The following is a 20,514-nucleotide window of genomic DNA, read 5'->3' as shown; positions in this document are numbered from 1 at the left end:
ACGGAAGCCAGGCAGAGCATTTTTCTCCCAGTTTTATAAACAATGATTTTTTTTTTTAAAAAAAATTTAAAACGACATCTATAGAGAATAAAAATAGCTTAGAGAACTGTCTTACTTTGGTCCATTGCCTCCTTAAGTGAATATTTCATATAAACTTGGTACATTTATCAAAACTAGATAATTACCATTGACCGTTACCCCCCACCTCTCTCTCTTCTTTTGTTCTTTTTGTTTGGTTTGATTTGGTTTGGTTTCTCTGTGCAGCTCTGGCTGTCCTGGAACTCACTCTGTAGACCAGGCTGGCCTTGAACTCACAGAGATCTACCTGCCTCTATCTCCCAAGTGCTGGGATTAAAGATGTGCACCACCACTGCCCAGTCTGACCAGTACTTTGAATAGAACTCTATTTTTATTTACCTAGTAGTAAGTTAGTTTAAAAACAACTTTGTTCTAAGTTGTCATTTTATATTCAATTAAATTATCATATTCTAAAATAATGGCCTAGGGAGTTATTTGAAATATTTTTTTCTAAGATGTTAGTTTGCTGTTGACTTTCTTCAAAGTCCATTTGTGTTACATCAGCAGTCATCTAGTGCAGTCAGTTCAGTGACTACCACCTCAAGCCCCCTTCCTGAGAAGAGTCTCCAGTCTCTGCTATTATGTGTTAAGGATTTCTATAGAGGTATGCACAACACCTACACATCGCCAGAGTGAGAAGGCCGAGGGAGGAAAGAAAATTCTACAACTTTTTGAGAACTACCCTGGTTGTCAACTCGGTTTAGGTTTCTGGATAGCAGAAATCACTGAGTAACTGTTGGTTTTTGCTGTTGTTTTTCGGGAGTAGGGGTTGAAACTAGAGCCTTCTGTATGCTAGGCAAGACTCTACCACCGAGTTACATCCCCAATAACTCACCTTTGCTTACAGGAAAGGGTAGAAATCTACAAAACACACTCTCCAGAATTTCTTCTAGAAGGTTTCCAAAGGCATTTCCTATGGATATGGAATAAGTTAGTTCTTGATGTTAAAATTTTCCAGTCACCTTTTCAGAGAAAAGCCCAAACCCAGAAACAGCAACAACCAGAGTATTTCAGAGGGAGAGCTACGTGGAGTAGATTGCTCTACCCAGCTCCAGTCCAGAACCATACAGTGCTGCCCACAGATCAATTGATGCAGAAGCTCCAGATGCAGAACTGCAGGGAATGGTGTAGCACCTAAAGCTTTGGGGAAGACCATTGGGATATGAGTTGTCACTACCATTTGTAACCAGTTCAAATGCCAGGCAAAGCTATTATGCATTTAGTAAGTATTTCCATAGACTGTAAGAGTTCCCATGCTTCATGAGTTATGAAGAACCATAGATTAAACGTTAAAAATGATGTTGGAGCACACTGCTGCAGAGTGCTCTGGATTCCAGCAGGTGGATGTCTAAATCTAGGCTCTGTGAATCATTGATTGAGCAACTCAGTGACCTTTAGCAAATCTTTCCCTCCCTGAGTTTCCGTCTTCCCACCTCTGAAATGTGGACGTTTAAAATAGCACTGGCATCATGGTCAATATAAGAACTACAATACTTAAAGAACATTTAATAGGGTCAGGGGGAGAGTGGAAGTGTGTTATCTCTTAGGCCACGATGAGATGTGCACTCCATCCCTCAAGAACCTACGGAGGCCATACATAGGCTAGACCAAACATCCCACAGTGGCAGATAAAGCAGACAAGAACTGGTGAGGAACTCTGACAGAGATGTGAGGCTAACGTCCAGCAACAACACTGAGAGCCTTCAAAGCTGGACTGCAGCTGGGTGGAATGCTTACAGGATGACCAGTGAACAGAGCAATGACTGCCTTGGGGGAGGGGGGAGGTGACATCTAAAGCTCAGACCAGTCTCTGGAAAAGAGAAGGATGTGAGAATTAAGAGCATCAAAGGTGGTAGCAGAGAGGAGAACTTTGCCCAGAATAATGGGGCCAGATGCCATCACTGGTCCCAGGAATGGGCTGACTTGAGTGTCTAGCGTGAGTCTAAGTTTGTAGCCTGGACACATCAGTACTTCTAGCCTCACTGTATAAGGATGCTCTTGGCATGTTCCCGCCTCCTTACCTGAAGTCTGTGCTCTATGATAGTCCTTGCTTCCTTGTGTTTCCATGGATGCTCCTGGGTCCAGAGCAAGTGTTAACAGGATCTATAGTTTTGTTCCTCACTGCATGTCTAGAATGAGACTTCTTCCCAACCCCCGACTGCAGCCATTCTACAGATCTTGGGTCTGGGGATCGTTTAAAATCACCTGTGCTGGGTGAAATGATGCCCACTCAGTTAGATCTACATCCTGTTCTCTAGGGCCTTTGAATATGTTATACCATCCGTTGAGAGGTTGATTATGATACGGTTGAACTCTGTGTTGTCTTGATGTGGGCAGGGTTCTCAAGACTGTGTGGAGGATCTCAGTAGTCACAGGTTTTCTTATAAGGAATGGGCAAGAGGACCAAGTCAGAGAAGGAGCATATAAAAATAAAAGCCGAAGTTAACAAATTGACACCATAAGTCTAGGAATGTGGGCAGGAATGCTGGAAGATGGAAATGGCAAGGAATGAATTGTCCTTCTGAAAGAAGGCAGATCTGCCAACACCTTCTTTTTAGTCCCGTGAGACTCATTTTGGATTGATAGGCTCTAGAACTGTAGGACTTGAAGTTTATGTTATTTCAAGCTTCTGTGTTTGGCGGAATTTTTTACAGTAGCAACAGAAAACTAATATCACTCCCAATATGCTGTTGTGTCCCAGTACAGCCTCGTCTATACCACAGCCTAATTTTCCTACAGAACATGAGGACCTGGGTCTGTCTCCTGATTGCACTTAGGACACGGGCAATGGCCCTAGCGCCGTAGGGCTCTGCCAACAGCACATTTTGGGCCAATGAATGCCCCTCCTCTGCTCTGCTCCACCACTGTGGGTTTTGCCACTTGCTGTTGTTCTTATCTCTGCCCTGATGCCCTCACTGGGTTCGTGTCCTCCTCATATGCCCTCTGCACCACCAAGGACGTCACATTTTTACAGATGTCCTCCTGACTGCGGGGCTCACCAAGTACTGGGAACTCTATGAGCAACAGCTGTGTCAGTTCCCCACCTCAGCTTCTCCAGGCCTGGCAGAGGGGCTGAGCCTCAGTAGGTCCACAGGATGAATTTTAAAATGAGTAGTTGGGTTAATACATGCCCAACATTTGAAAATCTTGTTTCTTTTCTCTCTCTCTCTCTCTCTCTCTCTCTCTCTCTCTCTCTCTCTTTCTTTTTAGACAGGGTTTCTCTGTTTTGGTGCCTGTCTTGGAACTAGCTCTTGTAGACCAGGTTGCCCTCGAACTCACAGAGATCTGCCTGCCTCTACCTCCTGAGCGCTGGGATTAAAGGTATGTGCTACCACCACCAGGCAAAAATCTTGTTTCTTCATAAACATTGGGTGTTGAAATAGGAGCGGCGGGGCTGTGTTCCCAGCACCCCGGCCGCCTGCTCGGCTAGCTTATGCCCCAAAATAACAACACACAAACTGTATTCATTTAAACACTGCTTGGCCCTTTAGCTCTAGCCCTTACTGGCTAATTCTGATATCCCGATCAACCCATCTCTAATAATCTGTGGGCACCGGTCTTATAGGGAAGATTCTAGCCTATGTCCATCCTGGGTCGGAGCTTCATGGCGTGTGTCTGCCCGGGAGAGGGACATGGCATCTCTCTCAGGCGTCTGCTCCCGAGAGGAGAGCTGTGGAGTCTGAGCTCACTTCCTCTTCCTCCCAGCGTTCTGTTCTGTTTACTCCTCCCACCTATCTTCTAACCAATCAAATGGGCCAAGGCAGTTCCTTTAATAGCCAATGACCTTCCTCCATCAATTGGGGAAAAAAATAACCCACCTGCTCCCGAAGTATCTGGGATTCCAAGCAACAGGGCTCTGAACTGCTTGAGTGTTTGATCTATTTAAATGGAGCTGCTCTTATTTTGCAAGCATCTTCAGGGAGAGTGTGCAAGGACTGTTGCCCAGAGGAGGCCTGAGGCCCTATGCACTAAAGTCTAAGCATTTCCCGGTGGTGCCAAGCTAGGCAGGGAGAAGCGGCACTGTGATGCTGTTAATTATTGCTCTATCCAGGCTGCTCCAAGTTTGATACTAATTGCTCAGTGAACAAATTGCAGATTCAGGTAATCACCAAACCTAATGTGGCTCCCGTCATGTCTGAATAAATTAATACAAAGCAGACAGCTGCTTCCAGGCTGCTTGAGAAGCAGCAGTGACTTTTCCCAGGTCATGAATCTCAGCAGATGCAAGCACTCCCTCGCAGGGGTTGGTGTCTCCCAGGTCAGCCTGGCAGTTAGATCTCACACCAGAGCTTGGAGACCTTGGCCCTGCTGAGGGATGACAACCCCTCCCTAGGTGTGCTATCTCATCTCTCGTGCCATCTTGAAAGTTCCCTTCATCCCTGTGATCAGTTAGCAGCAGGCAACACACACGTCAGTTCCTCGGGAATGGGATTCTGCACTAAACCAGGAATTAAGTGCTGGGTTCAACTGGTTCAAGTCCTGCCCTTAGACGTCTTATAACCAGGTTATCGCTGTTGCTTATTATTCAGTATCTGGCTGTCATTAACAAGAGTTTGATGGTAATTTTCTCATTTAATGGGCACAACTTTCCGGAAACCTTGGAACTTCACACAGCAAATAAGAGGCAGAGTTAGGGTTTGGACCCAAGCATTCTGCCTCAAGAATTCTTAACTACCCATACATATACTTCTTATTCCTAACTATCCCATATCCCACTTCAACCTTAGGAAAGTCACATCTTCTAAGCTTGATTTTGTTCATGTGTGAAGATTCTGCCACCCACTATGTGCCCAGCTGCTTGATAGATGTTAATTTGACCCTTACCTCAAAGGTGTCAGGTACACAGGAATAGCTGGCTTGGTCAGCTTATACAACTAGCTGATGGAGAGTTTGATTTTCTCTCAATACTTGTTCAATCTGAGGAGGTACGGGTGTTCACAGGTATGCCTGCAGGCAGCTGGGGTTTGGGCCTTCTAAGTCTGGCAGGCAAAGAAAGCATGCAACCTCTTTAGCAATTAGCAACAGTTGGTTCAGTTCTGGAAGGTGGCGAGCAACTGTGGTCACAGCCTATTGTTTTAGGACTCCTAGGACGCTGTTGCTAACAACTCCGAAGGAGGTAACCTACTCCTAGCACTGGGATCCCCAACTTCATGGCTTTTAGGAGCATCTGTTTACAGACAGATAGACACACACACACACACACACACACACATAAACACTCACACACACTCACACATTTACACACACACACACTCTCTCACACACACAAACACACACACACACACACTCACACACACACACACACACACGATCCTCCTTCAGACCATGTGCAGGGTAGTCAGTTGGTATGGAGGCAGTTGAATACTAAGGAGGGGGTGTAAATTGTAAACAATCCCAGATGGGATTTTTTTTTTTTCCAGAGAGTATAGATGAATGCCCTAAGATGGCAGCTGCCTGGTTTGAAGGACAGTCCCTCAGAACACGAGTTGTGTGCATCTTCCCTCCTCAATCAAGGCCACAGGGTGTAGTCTGGCATCAGAAACCACAACAGATAGTTGATTAACATTTTAGCACGGGCACCAGAGAGCGACTGTAAGGGCTTATTCAGGTCTAGTTTGCGACTGTTCGCGGGTTTATTCTGACAAGTGGCACAGGAACCGCTTTGGAAAAAGGAATCTGGGTCCTTGCCCCAGCTCTATCATTCGCTCTCTGTGGAACTTAGGGCTCCTCCCCCTACTATGCCATTCCCCTAGGATGCCATTCCCCTAGGATGCTATTCCCCTAGGATGCCATTCCCCTAGGGCTTCTTCCCCTAGGATGCCATTCCCCTAGGATGCTATTCCCCTAGGATGCTATTCCCCTAGGGCTTCTTCCCCTAGGTATTCCCCTAGGATGCTATTCCCCTAGGATGCCATTCCCCTAGGATGCCATTCCCCTAGGATGCTATTCCCCTAGGATGCTATTCCCCTACTATGCCATTCCCCTAGGATGCTATTCCCCTAGGATGCTATTCCCCTAGGATGCCATTCCCCTAGGGCTTCTTCCCCTAGGATGCCATTCCCCTAGGATGCCATTCCCCTAGGATGCCATTTTCCTAGGATGCCATTTCCCCACCTTTAACTTAGACAATCTAGATGGGTGCTTTGGTTTTCCCTCTCTATGTAGATTCATCCCATTCCATTTCCACCTCTCTATTCCTCAAATACATTCAAAAAAGGGTGTGGAAAGGTGACATGGGTGCCTCTGATGTCTTTGAAGGATGCCTGCTGAAACTCTTCTGCTTTCTTGCCTTCCTCCTTAGGTACACCGTTTTGCACAGTAGACATCACCAGGAACTGGAGAAACTGCCTATCCACAATGACCCAGAGTCCCTGGAGTCATGCTTTTGATTGACGACATGGTTTGCCATCAGGCTAGCCATTCCCATTCATGTCTGCATGAACAGGACCCCCTGGACACACTCTTGACCCTGGTCATCACCAGTGACGCATGAAGTATGGGGTACCAGCGCCCAGTGAAGATACACGGAAGGTGGTGTTGAGTGGAACCTGGATCCAGCACATCAAGGACTTCCAAATTGTGTGGGGACTTCAGGCATCATCAGACCCAGCGTTGTACCAGAGCCCGAGGGGCACCTCTCATTGCATACTGACATGAGGACAGTCTCTGCTCGCACCTCTCCAGGGACAGGAGCTCACTACCTCCTAACGCAGCCCCTTCTGTGGTGGAAATGCTCTAATCACGTGGAAGCTCTGTCGTTCATTGGCACACGAGTCTGCTGTGCTCTAGCTTCTGTCAGGACAGAGCAGTTCGGTCTCCTCTTCCTGTCAGAAAGCCTTAGATATTGGAAGGAAATGACCCGCCTCCCCCCACCCACCCCTCAGTCTTCTCTCTCAGTGGAACACCTTCAGTTTCCTCTTCTTTCCAGCAGTCTTCTGGACCGCTTTGCTGGGTCCAGTTGTCTGTCCAGAAGCACTGAAGTACTGACATGAAGGGCGTCAGGAAGTTTGGTTTACAGCTACAAACATTTTCTTTTCCTTCCTTCTTTCCTTCCTCCCTCCCTCCCTCCCTCCCTCCCTTATTTCTTATCATAGCATACTACTTGAGGTAATAGTTCCCCCTCCAGGACAGATTTTAAAGGCTCTGCTTACAGTTTGGCTTTGGATCCATTACCAAAGGACCTCTATACAGCGTGTGTGTGTGTGTGTGTGTGCGCGCGCGCGCACGCATGTGTGTAAACTTGTCATTTTCCCACTGGGTCATCTGGAATGAATCTTTATTTGCTTCCCTTCCATGACATTAAACCTGGACCCTTATTGCTATGGATGCTGACAAGGAACAGTCACAACTCAAAAACTGAGGGGTGGGAGTAGGGGACTGGAAAGATGGCTCAGTGTTTAGGAGAACAATACTTGATACTCTGGCAGAAGACCCAAGTTTAGCGCCCAGCATCTACATAGTGGCTCACAACCATTTGTTACTCTAGTTCCAGGGAATCTGACACCACTCCTGACTGCCACAGGCTCCTGCACACATGGTCACAAACATACACTCAAGCACATTCAGCACCCCCGCCCCAACACACACTCACACACTCTAAGACAAACAAACAAACAAAAAAAAAAACCAACAACAAAAAACGTTAAGGAAGGAAAGTGACTTGCTCCCATGGAGATTGTCTTTTAAGGATGGTCAGGGTCCTGTGTTGAACAACCCAATAGTCTAGTCCTAGGCCACTTTCCGCTTTGAGCAAAGAACAAACCCATCTTTCTGTATTGGGAGCTGTCATTGAACCCTAGCTTTGAAGCTACTATGCTTCCATCATACAAATATTTTGCAGAACGCTGTTTGTTCTAAACCCAAGAGGTATTTTCTCTCCCATGCTAAATCTGTCATCACCTTCTTTGTCTTGGGTAAGTTATGTCTTTGAGAGAGAGAGAAGACTTGAAACTCAACAAGAGTTTTTCTTTCATTTTTTTCTGCTGACAAGGACCAGTTTGATTTATTGCTGGTGAAACGTGGGGAATGGGGAAGGTGGGCATGGCCTGGCATCCTTAGGCGGCACACTGTAAGATCAGGATGTGTCCGGAGCCTCAACCAAAAGTTCTCCTTGCCCTGTTCTAACCCCTCATTCTTTTTCCCTCTTCTCTCTCCCACTCTTCCACCATTCTCACTTCTTTCTCCCCTTATACTTTTTTGAGACAGGGTTTGGCATTGCCCAGGCTGGCTTTAAACTCACTATGTAGCTGAGGCTGAACTGAACTCCGTCCTCCCTACCTCCATCATCCAAGTGTTGGGGTCACAGATCTCAGTCATCATACCAAGATTTCCTTGCCTTTCTACTTCCTGTGCCGTTCCTTCTTCACCCGTAATGACAGGTCACAATGGCATCCTTGTCTCTGAGAAGGATGGTCACCCCTCACAAAGCAATGAAGTTAAACACTTTAGATAGAGATCTGAGTCCCTTTCTCTCTTTTCAAAAAAAAAAAAAAAAAACCTGAAGAAAGGAACTAGGGACAAGATGACATGATGATAGACCAAATGCGAATTCATGGGGCAAGACTGGATTCATTCTGTCTGGAGAGCTGCTATTACAGCATTAGTTCCATCCATGGCTTCCAGGAATCCAGACAATCCAGACGGCTTGAGGGTGGAAGACGCAGAAGACATACAGCGGCCCAGGCTTCAAGGAGACCCAAACCTGTCCTCTTCCTAAAAAGTCCTCTTTCAGGAAGGCTGCTGTTAAGATGAGATAGGAAAGAGGAGACTGTGGTCCAGTTACTCTGGCCAGATGAACACTGGCAACTACTTGGATGTTTAATGAAGTCTGTCTCCATGCCAGGGATAAAGGGATTAATTCACTGTGTTTCTCTCCATTTGACTTTGCAGTCCATAGAAATGCCCAGTTCTGAAGATCCCAGCCCATCTTGCTGGGAGCCAGAATGATCCTAGGCTCAGAGATCTGGATGAAAGGAAAAAGGGCATGTTAGTTTTTTTCCTTGCCCAGGAGCAGACTTGGCAAGGCCCGGTCTGAGGCCTGGGCCTTGAAGGAGTTAAGGCTTCAGTTCCTGGGAAACCAGTTTCCCCTCTGAAGGGCTGTGGTTATCAGTCCTAAGGCAGCTGCACCTGCGATAGCCCATGTTTTCTCATCAACATTGACTGATTTAGCTTTCTGTCGACCTTGGCCATTCTCCCTCAGAAAATAGGATACAAAAGATGCTTTACTTCTTAAATAAGCTTGCTTGGCATAAGACACAGCTTGTGCAAATCCTCTCAGTCCTGGTTTTCCTATCTTCTCTTCTGGCCTTCCAACTTAGAAGGCTGTCACTGAAGAACAACCTGCTGGTCCAGGTCACCAGCCCTCTCCATTAGCAATTAGAAAGTAAAAGAAATAAAACCTACAATGTATTGGTTAAAAACAAAAGAACAAAACCAACTTTCAGATTTCAGCTTTGCCTCTCAGTAACGTTTCCACTTCCTGCTTGCTCTGCCCTGAAACAACTATCTGGGAAATGGGGTAGGGCAGGGGCATTGTGGGTAGTTGAGGGAGGGGACTCAGTGAGAGACCAGAGAGCAGCAACAACCAAATTATCTTCAAGTGAGAACGAAGTGTCATCCTGGTGCTGTGCTGTCCAGCAATTTCTCTTTGGCATTGTGGCTCTCTTAGGTGAGCAATGCAAGGTACTTTTCTTTCCCTCTTTCCTGCAATTAGCTGTGCTCAAAAGCTGCCCCTACGAGGAAAACGTTTTTTGCCCTTTTTGGCCAAAAGTGGACTCTTTGCACACAACCTAGGAAACCAAGACTAAGAATTGGATTTGAATGTAGCCAGCACAGGGACTGACTTAAGATCTGGGTTCAGGCATACTGTTGCTCTGCTCTGAGCAGAACTTTCCTCGCTCTATTCTGCGAAATGCAGACGGTCTCTGAGCTGGCTGTATCTGCGTGAACATCCCAACATGGGTCACCAAAAGCCACTGTTACAAGTTTCGCTGAAGATATGCTTTGCCTGTACTGTTAATTATGTAATATCTTCATTTCACTTACAGGAATTTAGTTTAGAAGGAAATGCTTTATCAGACCCAAAATAGAAAATCAGCTTTATTTGCTGTAAATAGAAAGCAGCCATAGAGATAAATAAAAATAACATCACGCTGTTACATACTAACCAGATGTCAATACTCAGAGCATGTCCCCTGCCTCTTCATGTCCCAGGAAGACAAACACGTGCTGGTAGGGTCTCCCTATCTCCTCTCTGGGAGTTGGAAATATCACAAGAATTTAAACTGGATCCCAAGCTATAGAAATTCATCCACTTAGTACAAATTACATTCCATGTTTTTGGAAACAAAGATAGAAGGGAAACAAATTGCTTACTATTTTTATTAGCATTGTACTTAATCCAGGTTGCGTCTCCTTTACTCTAGCACCTTCTGAACTTAATGAATAGTAAGACAACAGCAAGAGAAGCTAACTAACTCCTTTCCACTGGGCACTTGGTTAAGTGCTTTTCATGGATTTTCTCATGAACACCTTTACTGCAAGTACCAAAACTACATCCCACTAAAAATGAGCAAACCTCAGCAGAGAAAACATCTGGTGACGAACCTGACAAGTATGGATGTGGAATGGAGGCCCAGGCCTCCCGATTCCGTAGTCCACCATCTTCAACACTCCCAATGGCCTTCAATGGGAGGATGCATTGAAGTACTGGGCTGTGGTAGGAGAGAGCAGGGACAAGCTCTTTGTTCTCATGGCCACGTCCCTCCCCTATCACCTAGGGACCCAGAGCTGTGCCTGTTCTGGTCTGAGCTCTGCCATTCACTTGCTCTATTGTTTTCTTCCCTGGGCATTGTTTCCATAATTAAATCAAATGATGGAGGTATTCTGGTCCAGGGATGAGCAGCAGGAAGGCTCTCTAGCACTCGGAGCCTGGGGTTACTGGGTAGCCAGCAGCAGACTGAGGCAAATGGTTGAACCCTGAATATTGCAAACCTTCATCAAGGCCCCCTGCAGGAGGCAATCTGAATTCTCCAGACTTCTTGGTTGAACTTAAACTATTTGGATGCAAGCCTGTTTTTCTTAGTATCTGCTCACCACTATGGGCACTTTACAGTTTATCTGCCCTTTCACAAGTTCTCAGAACTTCACAACAGCTTGTGGTATGATTACTGGTTCATTTTTATAGACAAGACTTGGTCACAGCAAGTGACTTGCCCAAGGAAATGTGACAAATGGATGGAAACACATAGGTCCTCCTATCCTGGCACAGTGATTTTTTTCCCCTCCTACGTAAATTATGGTTTACATAAATGATGCATTTATGTAGTCTATTCCCACTATAAAAAAAAGCCCCATAACACTGATAAGGTAAATACTCTTGACCCCAGTTCAGTGCCACTCCATTCCCAAGGTGGGTGGGGGCGGGGACTTATCACTTGGCATATGTAGTTCAGTAATTTGTGGTTGTGCGCTGTTGTTTACGACTAAGGTGATGCTGTACGTGATCCGCTATTTGCCTCTCAGCAGTCAACACTGCACATCACTTCACACCAATACACATGTGTTTCATGCTGCCAGTCTTGCAGAGTGGGAGATTCAGTACCCGACTCCATCCAATGTCTTCCACGAGGTCAGCTGGATGGTTTCAGGATGAAGCAGCAGCTGAGACACAGCCGTTGCCCTGTGGGCAAGAGCCAGCCTCACAATGGGGCTCACCTGACTTCCTTTTCCTTGGAGGGATTCTTTGGAGTCAGACTGATAAACATCCACATCCAGTAATCCTAAGCACCTGCTTTTGAGCAAGGTATCTATCTATACTGCTAAATTGGATGTGAACAAGCTTAGGAGGCATGGTAACCAACTCAAGATGCTAGTGTCAAGTGTGGCCTCCTCTCTAAGGCCTGTCTAGTTCTCAAAGATCGCTATCCTAGGATATGGTCTAAGGGACATTAAGGAAATATTAAGGAAAAAAAAACATGAAAATAAACTGACAAAAACCACACACACAGACACAAAACCCAGAAAACCAAGCAAACCTGACTTTTATAATAAACCTGGGATTATACTCGATGTTCCCGCTGAACCCTCACCCCTGCCTGGTGGGGGTGGGTAACTATTATCACTTTACAGACGACCAAATTACAATGACCAAAAGAGAGGCTCCAGCTCTGGCCTCTCCACCACAGAGCACTCTTCTCCTGGTGAGAGCTGTTGTCTGAGGAAGTCAGAATCTGAATCCAGGACTTCTGACTGCAGGTACTAAGTCACCTTAAGACTCAGTGTCGGCTATTGTTTAAAGTATTAGATCCATATACTGGGCCTGGCAGCATGAGACACACGGTTCTTTTTGATCCTGATGCTCAGTCAGAGGTCATCTGTGAACTATTTAAGGTCTTTTAAAAGCAGACCTTTGTACCACAAAGCTGGTGACATAACTGAATGGATGGAAAACTCAGCTGTCCATGAGGTGTTGGTAAACTGGCCAAGATGTAGTCTGCAAACCTTCAGAATGGTTTTTGCTTTTTAGTATGTCTCGGCTGAAACCCAAGAGTACTATTTTGTGATGTGAATATTATGTGGAATTCAATTTTCTGTCTATAAATAAAGTTTTGTCATAATATGACCATCTTTGTGTGCTGTTCATGGCTTACCCATCAGAGGTCTATGGCTCACTGAACATAAAATATTAACTCTCTAGCCCACACACTTGCTGACCTTGCTATAAGACAGTCACTCCTAGCTGTTTGTTCATATTTACCAAGTGTCTGAGAGTGGGTGGCTTCTACTCTTGTGTTTTCGGTTGTCTACCTTCAGCATCTTTATTAATGATCTTAGGGCCCCTTTGTATTCAAGGAGTCTGTGATGACTGGCAACTGAGTAACGTTAAAGAGCAGCTACCTCTTGTGGCCAATGTAAGCATTGTCTATCTGAGGTCCTTGCTACAGCGAGGAGGAAACTAGAGGGGTTGGTTCTTGCTGAGAACTATAGGTTATTATTCTGCATTTGTGTCCTGCCTCTTACTGAGCAGTTATAACCTGAGCAGTCAACTAAACAGTTAAAAAACAATGCAATGACCCCTGAATTTGGGTGACAGTTATGTACCTCAATCTGTGGGGAGAATGGTATACCAGACTTTGTTGACTCTCCAAGGAGGCCTTACTACCTCTACTGACTGAATGGAGCTGAGATGGGATGAGGTGAGGGGGTGGGAGAAGGGGAGGAAAGGGTAACTGGGCTAGTGTGCAAAATTTAAAAAATTTAAATAAAAAAAGGGCTAAAAAAAACCCCAATGCAACCAAAAGATGAACTATCCAATCATATTTAAGATGTTTAAAAACCTTGCAAGTCAAGAATTTTAAAAGTTTTGAAGACACGGGCACCTGTCATGCAGGAGTCCAGTGTTAGGGAAGCTCACCAGCACCCGTGCCTGTCTGTCTATACAGTTGGGATCATAAACCAAATTCATGTCTTATCCAGCAAACACCAAGTCCTGATCATGGATGACTGATATTTTCCTTTCTTGGCCTTAATTAAACCCAGGGAAAAGGAAGGGGCTGAACAAATTCTGAAAGACCTGACCATTTCGAGACCATAATTCCTTTGACTTTAGCCTTTGGCTTCTGAAGCCTGTTAAAGGTCACTTATTTATCGAATGGCAAAGTCATTTGGTGATGCCCCTGAGAGTGAACAGCACCACCACTGCCGCAGGAGGCAGCCTCCAGCTGCAAGAGAAAGGCGGTTCCTCTGAACGAGCCCGTGGCCCATTTCCTCAGCATTCTGCCGCAGCTCTGCAGCCCGCAGCTTTCGTGTGGTTCGTGTGCTGCGCTGCTCATGGCCACACTCTGAAATGGGATCAGAAAGTGGACACCGTTGCTGAGTCAGACACAACCACACACTGCTTCTCTGTGTAGCACTGCTGCCGGCCGTAAAATACAGTTTCAAGTCCATGGCAACAATAAAGTTTTTACTAAATGTTTATTTTCATGTTCAAGATAAAGCAGATACACAATTGAATGCGGAAATAAATAACTAGAAATGCTCTGAAAACTTTCTATTTGCCCTCCAAATTCATTTTTTAAGTTTGTGGATCTTTTCATTTAAAGAAATATGCCAAATATAAACACTAAGAAAAACAGAAGCCCACCATAGTACAGAGACAGCCTTCTCTGACTGAGGGTTAGTTGGCATTTTAATAACGAGACACACAGGACACAGCACTCTTTAGCACTGACGCAGAAGCTCTGCTGAAGGAGAAAAGGCACAGACTGAAGGGACAATGGCGAGTAGCAGAGAAAATGGGCTCACTCACACGGCACTGAGAACTAAGTCAGGAAAAGGGAACAGAATCAATTGTCAATTATCTGCCTTCATTCAAATGACTTCTTTAAATTAAGATGTATAAACATAGGATATAAAGATGTTACTTTTGGAAATGTCTTTGTATATTTCTTCTATATATAAATCTTTGTATACAATTTCCATGTTCCTTATATATCTCCTATATAACAAACTGAGCCAGGGCCTCCCAATTCCAAGCCCGAAGTTTCCTGTGTAGTCTTCTTGACCATTCTGAGGCAGAAGAGTCAGGGAAGATCTCTTTAAATGTAGTCGTCTTCAACTGGCTCTCCATTGACATCACAGTAGTGGATAAAAATGGCCACCACTCGCTGAAATACGCCCCTTTTCATCTGGCGCATCTCTGAGATTTCCTCTCCTATTGTCTCCATACAAATGTCTGCAGACAGCTGTCCTTTCCTTCGAGGAGCATAGATGGTGCCTGGGAAACAGCAAAGAGACGAGAAAAGACTTAGAATGAATCACCGGGTCCATTTCCTGTACCACAATGTAGCTGACACAAGGACAGCTCATAGAATTTGTCCTTGCTACTTCAGTTTTATATCAGAGCTGAAGTCTAAGACAGCAGACATGATCAAAGTCTCCAGGTAAAAATAATGCACCAACGAGTAAATTATGCTAAGTACAACTTTATACATATTTATTTCAAAGTTTTGCCTATAGGTAAATATACAAATATGTTAAAACTTAGAAAAAATTATTAAAAGCTTCCCCCCAAATTTCTACACTTAAATCACAGTAAGTTGCAGTGACACAATGCTTCCATGATCAGGCAACTAATTAGTGTAAGTGAACAATCTGAACCACCAAGTTTGTAAATTCTTCAGTAAAGATCAGTGAGCTTGTCAGGTGCAGGTGCACATGCTGAACATAATCCCAGCAACCTGGACTAGGCATTCAAGGCCAGACTCACTACACAGATAACTGGAGGCAAGCTTGGGCTACATGAGAATCTTTCTCAAGAGGCAAACTCGAAGTGGTTTAGTAAGGCTGCTGTATTTTTCATTAGTCCTGAGTTAAATTTCCAGCGTATATCCAATGTACCATACAACAAAACAACTAAATGCACAGGAAACTGAAGGTATTCGAGATTACCATCGTGTGGACAGCAGACCCACTGTGCATCTGCTGCTATTAACTATTTAACACACTAAGACAGACTCAAGCTAGAGAACACAAGTTAGATCAGGTCATAATTACTCTCTTCATCATCTTCAAAATCGTATCTGGCGAAGCTGTTGGGCTCTGCTGCCCGCAGTGACCTCAGCCAAGGGAAGTCAGAAATCATGGAATATGGTGCTCCATCCACAACACCTGAAATAAGCAGACAGCTATCAAAGTCCCGTTGGCATAGAAATGGTGATAGCAGCAAACTAGACCTAAGCAGTTACAGCTGGGTACAGAGACTGAAACAACTGCCTTCAAAGGCGTTTCTAACCACTACAACTCTTAATTTTGATTTACCTTTTGTGTGTCAACAGATTCTGGTTATTCTAGGGGTGGTAAAGACATAGACAAATATTTATCCAGCCTCTGCTTCTTGCAGAGATTCACACCCAATCTGATGAATTAATTCTAAGGCGCTCCATGTCTCCCCTAAGGCATGCCCCTCCCATCTAGTTCACAGCTTGAAATTTAACTCCCCAGTCTAGGTAAATTCTTACCCTCTAAAGTGTAAATTTCTCTCCCCCAGGGGTACTTAGGGTATTTCTTTAAATCTTCTTCAGTCCTAGTGGCTTCCAGGAAAAATTCATATTTAATGAGTTCTCTGGAGGCAATAGGAGAAAAAAATCAGGTAAATAAACAACTGAAAAAGAATGCTGGAGAGAAAGCAACCGTCTGGTTCATTCAAGCTTAGATTCTACCAACAACTTCAGGTAGAAAGACGACAACTCTCTGTCATCACCAATGACTCCACACAGAGAGCAAGTCTAACCTGCATTCACGGAGTCTCTGGGCAAATAGCTTGTATATTAAGGGTACTTAGTACACTGTTTATAAAATTAAAAACAATTTTCTGTAGAGTCTCAAGACTGTCATTAACTTGAATTTTTGGCATCCTCCATGTCTGGAGAAATAACATGTGTATGCGGTTTTCTTAGGATTTTTTCTCTAAGTTTGAATAAAATGTTACATAAATACATGCATGATTTTAAGTTTGAAATTTTCTTTGAAGCTTTTTTACACATTTATGTCATGACAAGTCTACTTAAAAAGACCAATTGGAATCATTTAAAATGAATTAGAATTTGCTCCTAAAAGCAACCAAAGGGAGAACTATGAAAAAGTGCCACAGAGTCACTTACTGATTGATATTGGCTATAGTGTCCATCCAGTTGCGAATGCGCACCTTGTTCCGCACATTGGGAGGATTACTGAACTCGTGGATGATACAAATGTGATAGGGGTAGGGGCCACTAAACAGCTTCTGCTCCAAAGTTAGTGTATCTACCTGTGGAAGACACCAGAAAAAGGTTTTCGGACTAATAATATGTCTGAGACTTCTGAAGACCTTGAAAAGCTTCAGTTTTGAAATGCCTGGCTGATTTGGAAATCAAATAATAGCTCTGTCTCAAAGCACAGCTTGCCATGTTTGGATTAAGACTTAGCGAATTCTCTGCACAGTGGACTCAGCAATTTCCCCCTCACTGCTGTGTAAGAACCTGGTAAGTCAGAGAGCTGACTCAGGTGATGGCCATCAACTCCCCATCTCCAGAGGCTGTCCTTCACAGGTGTAGCTCCAAGCTGCTTTACAGAACCCAGAGTGTATACAACTGGCCTACTTAGAACAATCGCTAAGTTTCTCGTTACAGACTCTGTGCTGACAGTGCATTCTCGTGGATGCCCTTCTGAATCTTGAGCTTTCAGGGAAACATGAATTTAACTCCTTCTCAGAAAGGAAAACTTGCTTAAGGAAGAAAAACATCATCTAGTTTTAATCATGTAGCCAGTTTTGAGTATTAATACACTTATGAATTTGATTAACTAATTTTAGGAGCCTAAATCTCAAGAGTCCAAGAGTTGTTTAATATTTCATTCTGGCAACAAGCATCATCCTACATACACACTTCCAATAAAAATTACAGCTATCACACTATTGCTTAAGGTACACCAGCAACTGTCCTAGTATATCATATAAATTAGCTAAAACACCACAAAAACTTAAGTATGATTTTAATTTTACACATAAGAAATTAAGAGACAGATGTTAAAGAACTTGCTCCATGCCAAAGAAGAATCTGAACCAGGAAGTCTGTGATCTGAGCGCATGCTCTTAGTCAACAGCCCACTTCCAGCCTGCTGAAGGAGACCATGTAGCTGCTAGGAGTCCCTAAAGAGTTAGCAGCAAAGCATTAACATGCAATATTGGCAAAAAAAATCTGGTTTGCTTATGAAAGCTCAACAGATTTTAAAGAATCATTACTGAAGATTGAACAAAACAGATTTCATAAACAAATATTAGTACAAGATGTACTTTATCATAAAAAAGCAGAGCTCGTTACCTGCTGCATTGGACGCAGGTAGATGATGCGGTTCCTCTCTGGCGGCATCTTCAGTATTTGATCTAGGACCTGATCCATATTTAGTTTCTTGCACTGTGCATAGTCAAATCGGTTTACAATCGGTGCATTTTCTACTTTTAAATGTTTCAGTACTCTGCACCTGGTAGCTATAAAATAAAGCAATAAGTGCTATAAATAATTCACACAAGAGTGCAAAGCATAGAGTCCTAGAAGCTTCTCTGGGAAACCCTGGCCCAGGCACTGTGTTTGTGAACACAGGTACTATGCTGGTCAAATACAAATAACAGCTAAGAGATGACACCGTGACTCAATTCAGAAGCTGGCTATCCTCATGTCAGAAAGACAGTAAGGCCCCTCTTCCTTAGCAGCTGACCTGCCCAGGAGACATTTAATGCTGAAGAACTACTGAATGGCATAACTACATAGTTAAAGGTCATACCTAGAACAATTCACAAATATTACCTTGTATTTAATGGTAAAACTGAACAGAGTTAATTTTAACTCCTGTCACAAATACAGAAACAGATCTTGAGAAAAGGCACAGCACTATGTGAACTCTGAAGTCTTCGGCTAGGGATTCCAGCACTGTGCAAATATCTACTGGAAACATTACCTAAAACAACTTCTTGTTCAGCACAGCAAACATCAAGTCAGAGGGAGAAGTGTCTGCTCCTCACCTCACAAACGTCACTACGCTGATACACCAACTACACCCCATCCCTTCTCCTTTCCTTCTTTAAAACATGTAGTTCATCTGGAGAGAGGATTAAATGGATGCAACTGTACAACCACAAAGCTGATTTGCCTGATTAAACTTTCATAAAGGTCTACAAGATCTTCAACACAAACACCATCTTCCAGAGCACTCTGCCCTCTAACTAACTTCCATGTTTAACTACTGCCAGCATCCTGCCTTCAGGCTCACTGCATCCTCTGTTACATAAAAAAGAAGGAATTAGACAGAAATAAAAAAGAGAGTGAACCAGATGGTGATACGGACCTGATGGCTCTCTGCTGTAAAACCAGACAAAGCTTAGATCTAATCTCATTTAGGCATCCCATTTGCCATTAACTTAGCTGCTGTCTAGAGGTTGAGTTACTTTTCTAAGACTCTACACCTTGCTTTCAAGGGCAGAAGGTGGACCCTATGATCTATATCAGCAGGCTGAGGATGATGCCAGAGAATTATGGGCAAAGCACAGCACTAAAGCCAGTGGCACTCTCTAAGAAGCACTTCATTACTTTGAGAGGTTGATATAGCAAAGGGGAGTGTCTGGAAGTTGTTTTAGATGCCCAGAGGCAGAGGGTGGACCCCTGAGCAAGTTAGGAAGGGCAAGCCTATTGTATGCATTCAGAGCTTTCTGTTTCAGGAAGAAACTCCAAATGGAGGTAGTGACTTGATCAGATATTCTATGGCATAAACCTTGTTGGTTGAAATAGAAAAATATTCAAATTTCTGCAGCATGAACAGAGTCTGACATCTTATAGAAATCAGAGGAGAGAGTCATATCTGTCCTTTTTATATTCTCCTACTTTGATGACATATTTGGAAGGTGTCTTTTAATGGAATTAATGGGATTTCTTTATCATATGTAGCACAAATAATAAAAACTCAGAGTCAGATATTGACTAAACCTAAAACTCAGAAAAGCAAGCAGCCAAGCCACTAGAAGTCTTAGCTCTACTAAGGCTGGGTGCCTGTAGACTAAGCAGACAGAGCCTCTCTCCTCCCATTTTATACTCCCTCTAGTGCTGAGATTAAAGGTTTGCACCACCACCACCTGGATTTGATTTTGCATTGATCTTGTGTAGCCCAGGGTGGCCTTGAATTCACAGAGATCCATCTGTCTCTGTCTCCCAAATCCTGGGATTGAAGGTGTGTGCCACTACTGCCTGACCTCTAGTGGCTTAGCTTGGTCCTTCTGCTCTTTAGGCAAGCTTTATTTATTAAAACATAATAAAATATCACTATAATCACCAGTACCACAGGAAACAGAAAATATAACTAAACTGTTTTAACAATTTTTCTGAAATACTAATATAACATCTGCTAGATGTTTCCTTCAAGACAGATTCTTGCTCTGTGGCCCAAGCTGGCACTGGGTTCCCGGCAATCCTGTTTCAGCCTCTTAAGTACTAAGACTACAAATGTGAGTCATGCCCAGTTGTATAAGGTATCTTGTAGCAGGCATACTCTGTACTGTGTACCTCCATGTATGTATATATGAATGTACACACACAACACACCCCACTGCATTTAACTACAACAAAGGCCAAAGGCCATGTGACTTAAGCAAAATTATATACACTTTACACACAGAAGAAAATGAACATACAACATGTAAATCACTCAAGGCAGGAACAAGGCAGATATTAACTTGTTTTTTTTTTTTTTTATACAAGGTCTCACTGTGTAGCCTTGGCTAGCCTGGAACTTGCTATGAAGACTAGGCTAGCCTCAAACTCTAAGTACTGCCTACCTTTTCCTCCTAAGTGTTTTGGATTGAAGGTGTATGCCACCACACCCAGCCTAGATTATTTTTTTCCTTTTATATTT

At 43.9% G+C, this 20,514-nt stretch overlaps 2 protein-coding genes across 6 annotated transcripts in view; one reads left to right on the top strand and one right to left on the bottom strand.

Moving 5' to 3' along the window:
• LOC121440579 (5-hydroxytryptamine receptor 4) overlaps nucleotides 1-7,130 on the top strand; it is a 166,195-nt gene extending 159,065 nt beyond the window's left edge. For all 3 annotated transcript variants that reach the window (XM_041641331.1, XM_041641332.1, XM_041641333.1), the window contains exon 7: nucleotides 6,380-7,130. In XM_041641331.1, the coding sequence (XP_041497265.1) occupies nucleotides 6,380-6,467 (88 nt within the window). In that variant the 3' untranslated portion in view covers nucleotides 6,468-7,130. The remainder of the gene's footprint in view (nucleotides 1-6,379) is intronic.
• Nucleotides 7,131-14,035: 6,905 nt separating this feature from the next.
• Nucleotides 14,036-20,514, bottom strand: part of LOC121440667 (F-box only protein 38) — a 42,537-nt gene continuing 36,058 nt past the window's right edge. For all 3 annotated transcript variants that reach the window (XM_041641462.1, XM_041641461.1, XM_041641463.1), the window contains exons 18-22: nucleotides 17,937-18,103; nucleotides 16,740-16,885; nucleotides 16,098-16,201; nucleotides 15,634-15,747; nucleotides 14,036-14,854 (exon numbers count right to left, since the gene is read on the bottom strand). In XM_041641462.1, coding sequence (XP_041497396.1) covers nucleotides 14,676-14,854; nucleotides 15,634-15,747; nucleotides 16,098-16,201; nucleotides 16,740-16,885; nucleotides 17,937-18,103 — 710 coding nt within the window. In that variant the 3' untranslated portion in view covers nucleotides 14,036-14,675. The remainder of the gene's footprint in view (nucleotides 14,855-15,633; nucleotides 15,748-16,097; nucleotides 16,202-16,739; nucleotides 16,886-17,936; nucleotides 18,104-20,514) is intronic.

Source organism: Microtus oregoni, unplaced genomic scaffold (genome assembly GCF_018167655.1).
Source record: "Microtus oregoni isolate MIOR12 unplaced genomic scaffold, Mior012 000069F_ref0000032, whole genome shotgun sequence".
Classification (NCBI taxonomy): domain Eukaryota; kingdom Metazoa; phylum Chordata; class Mammalia; order Rodentia; family Cricetidae; genus Microtus; species Microtus oregoni.
This window is presented reverse-complemented; position numbering and strand designations above follow the sequence as displayed.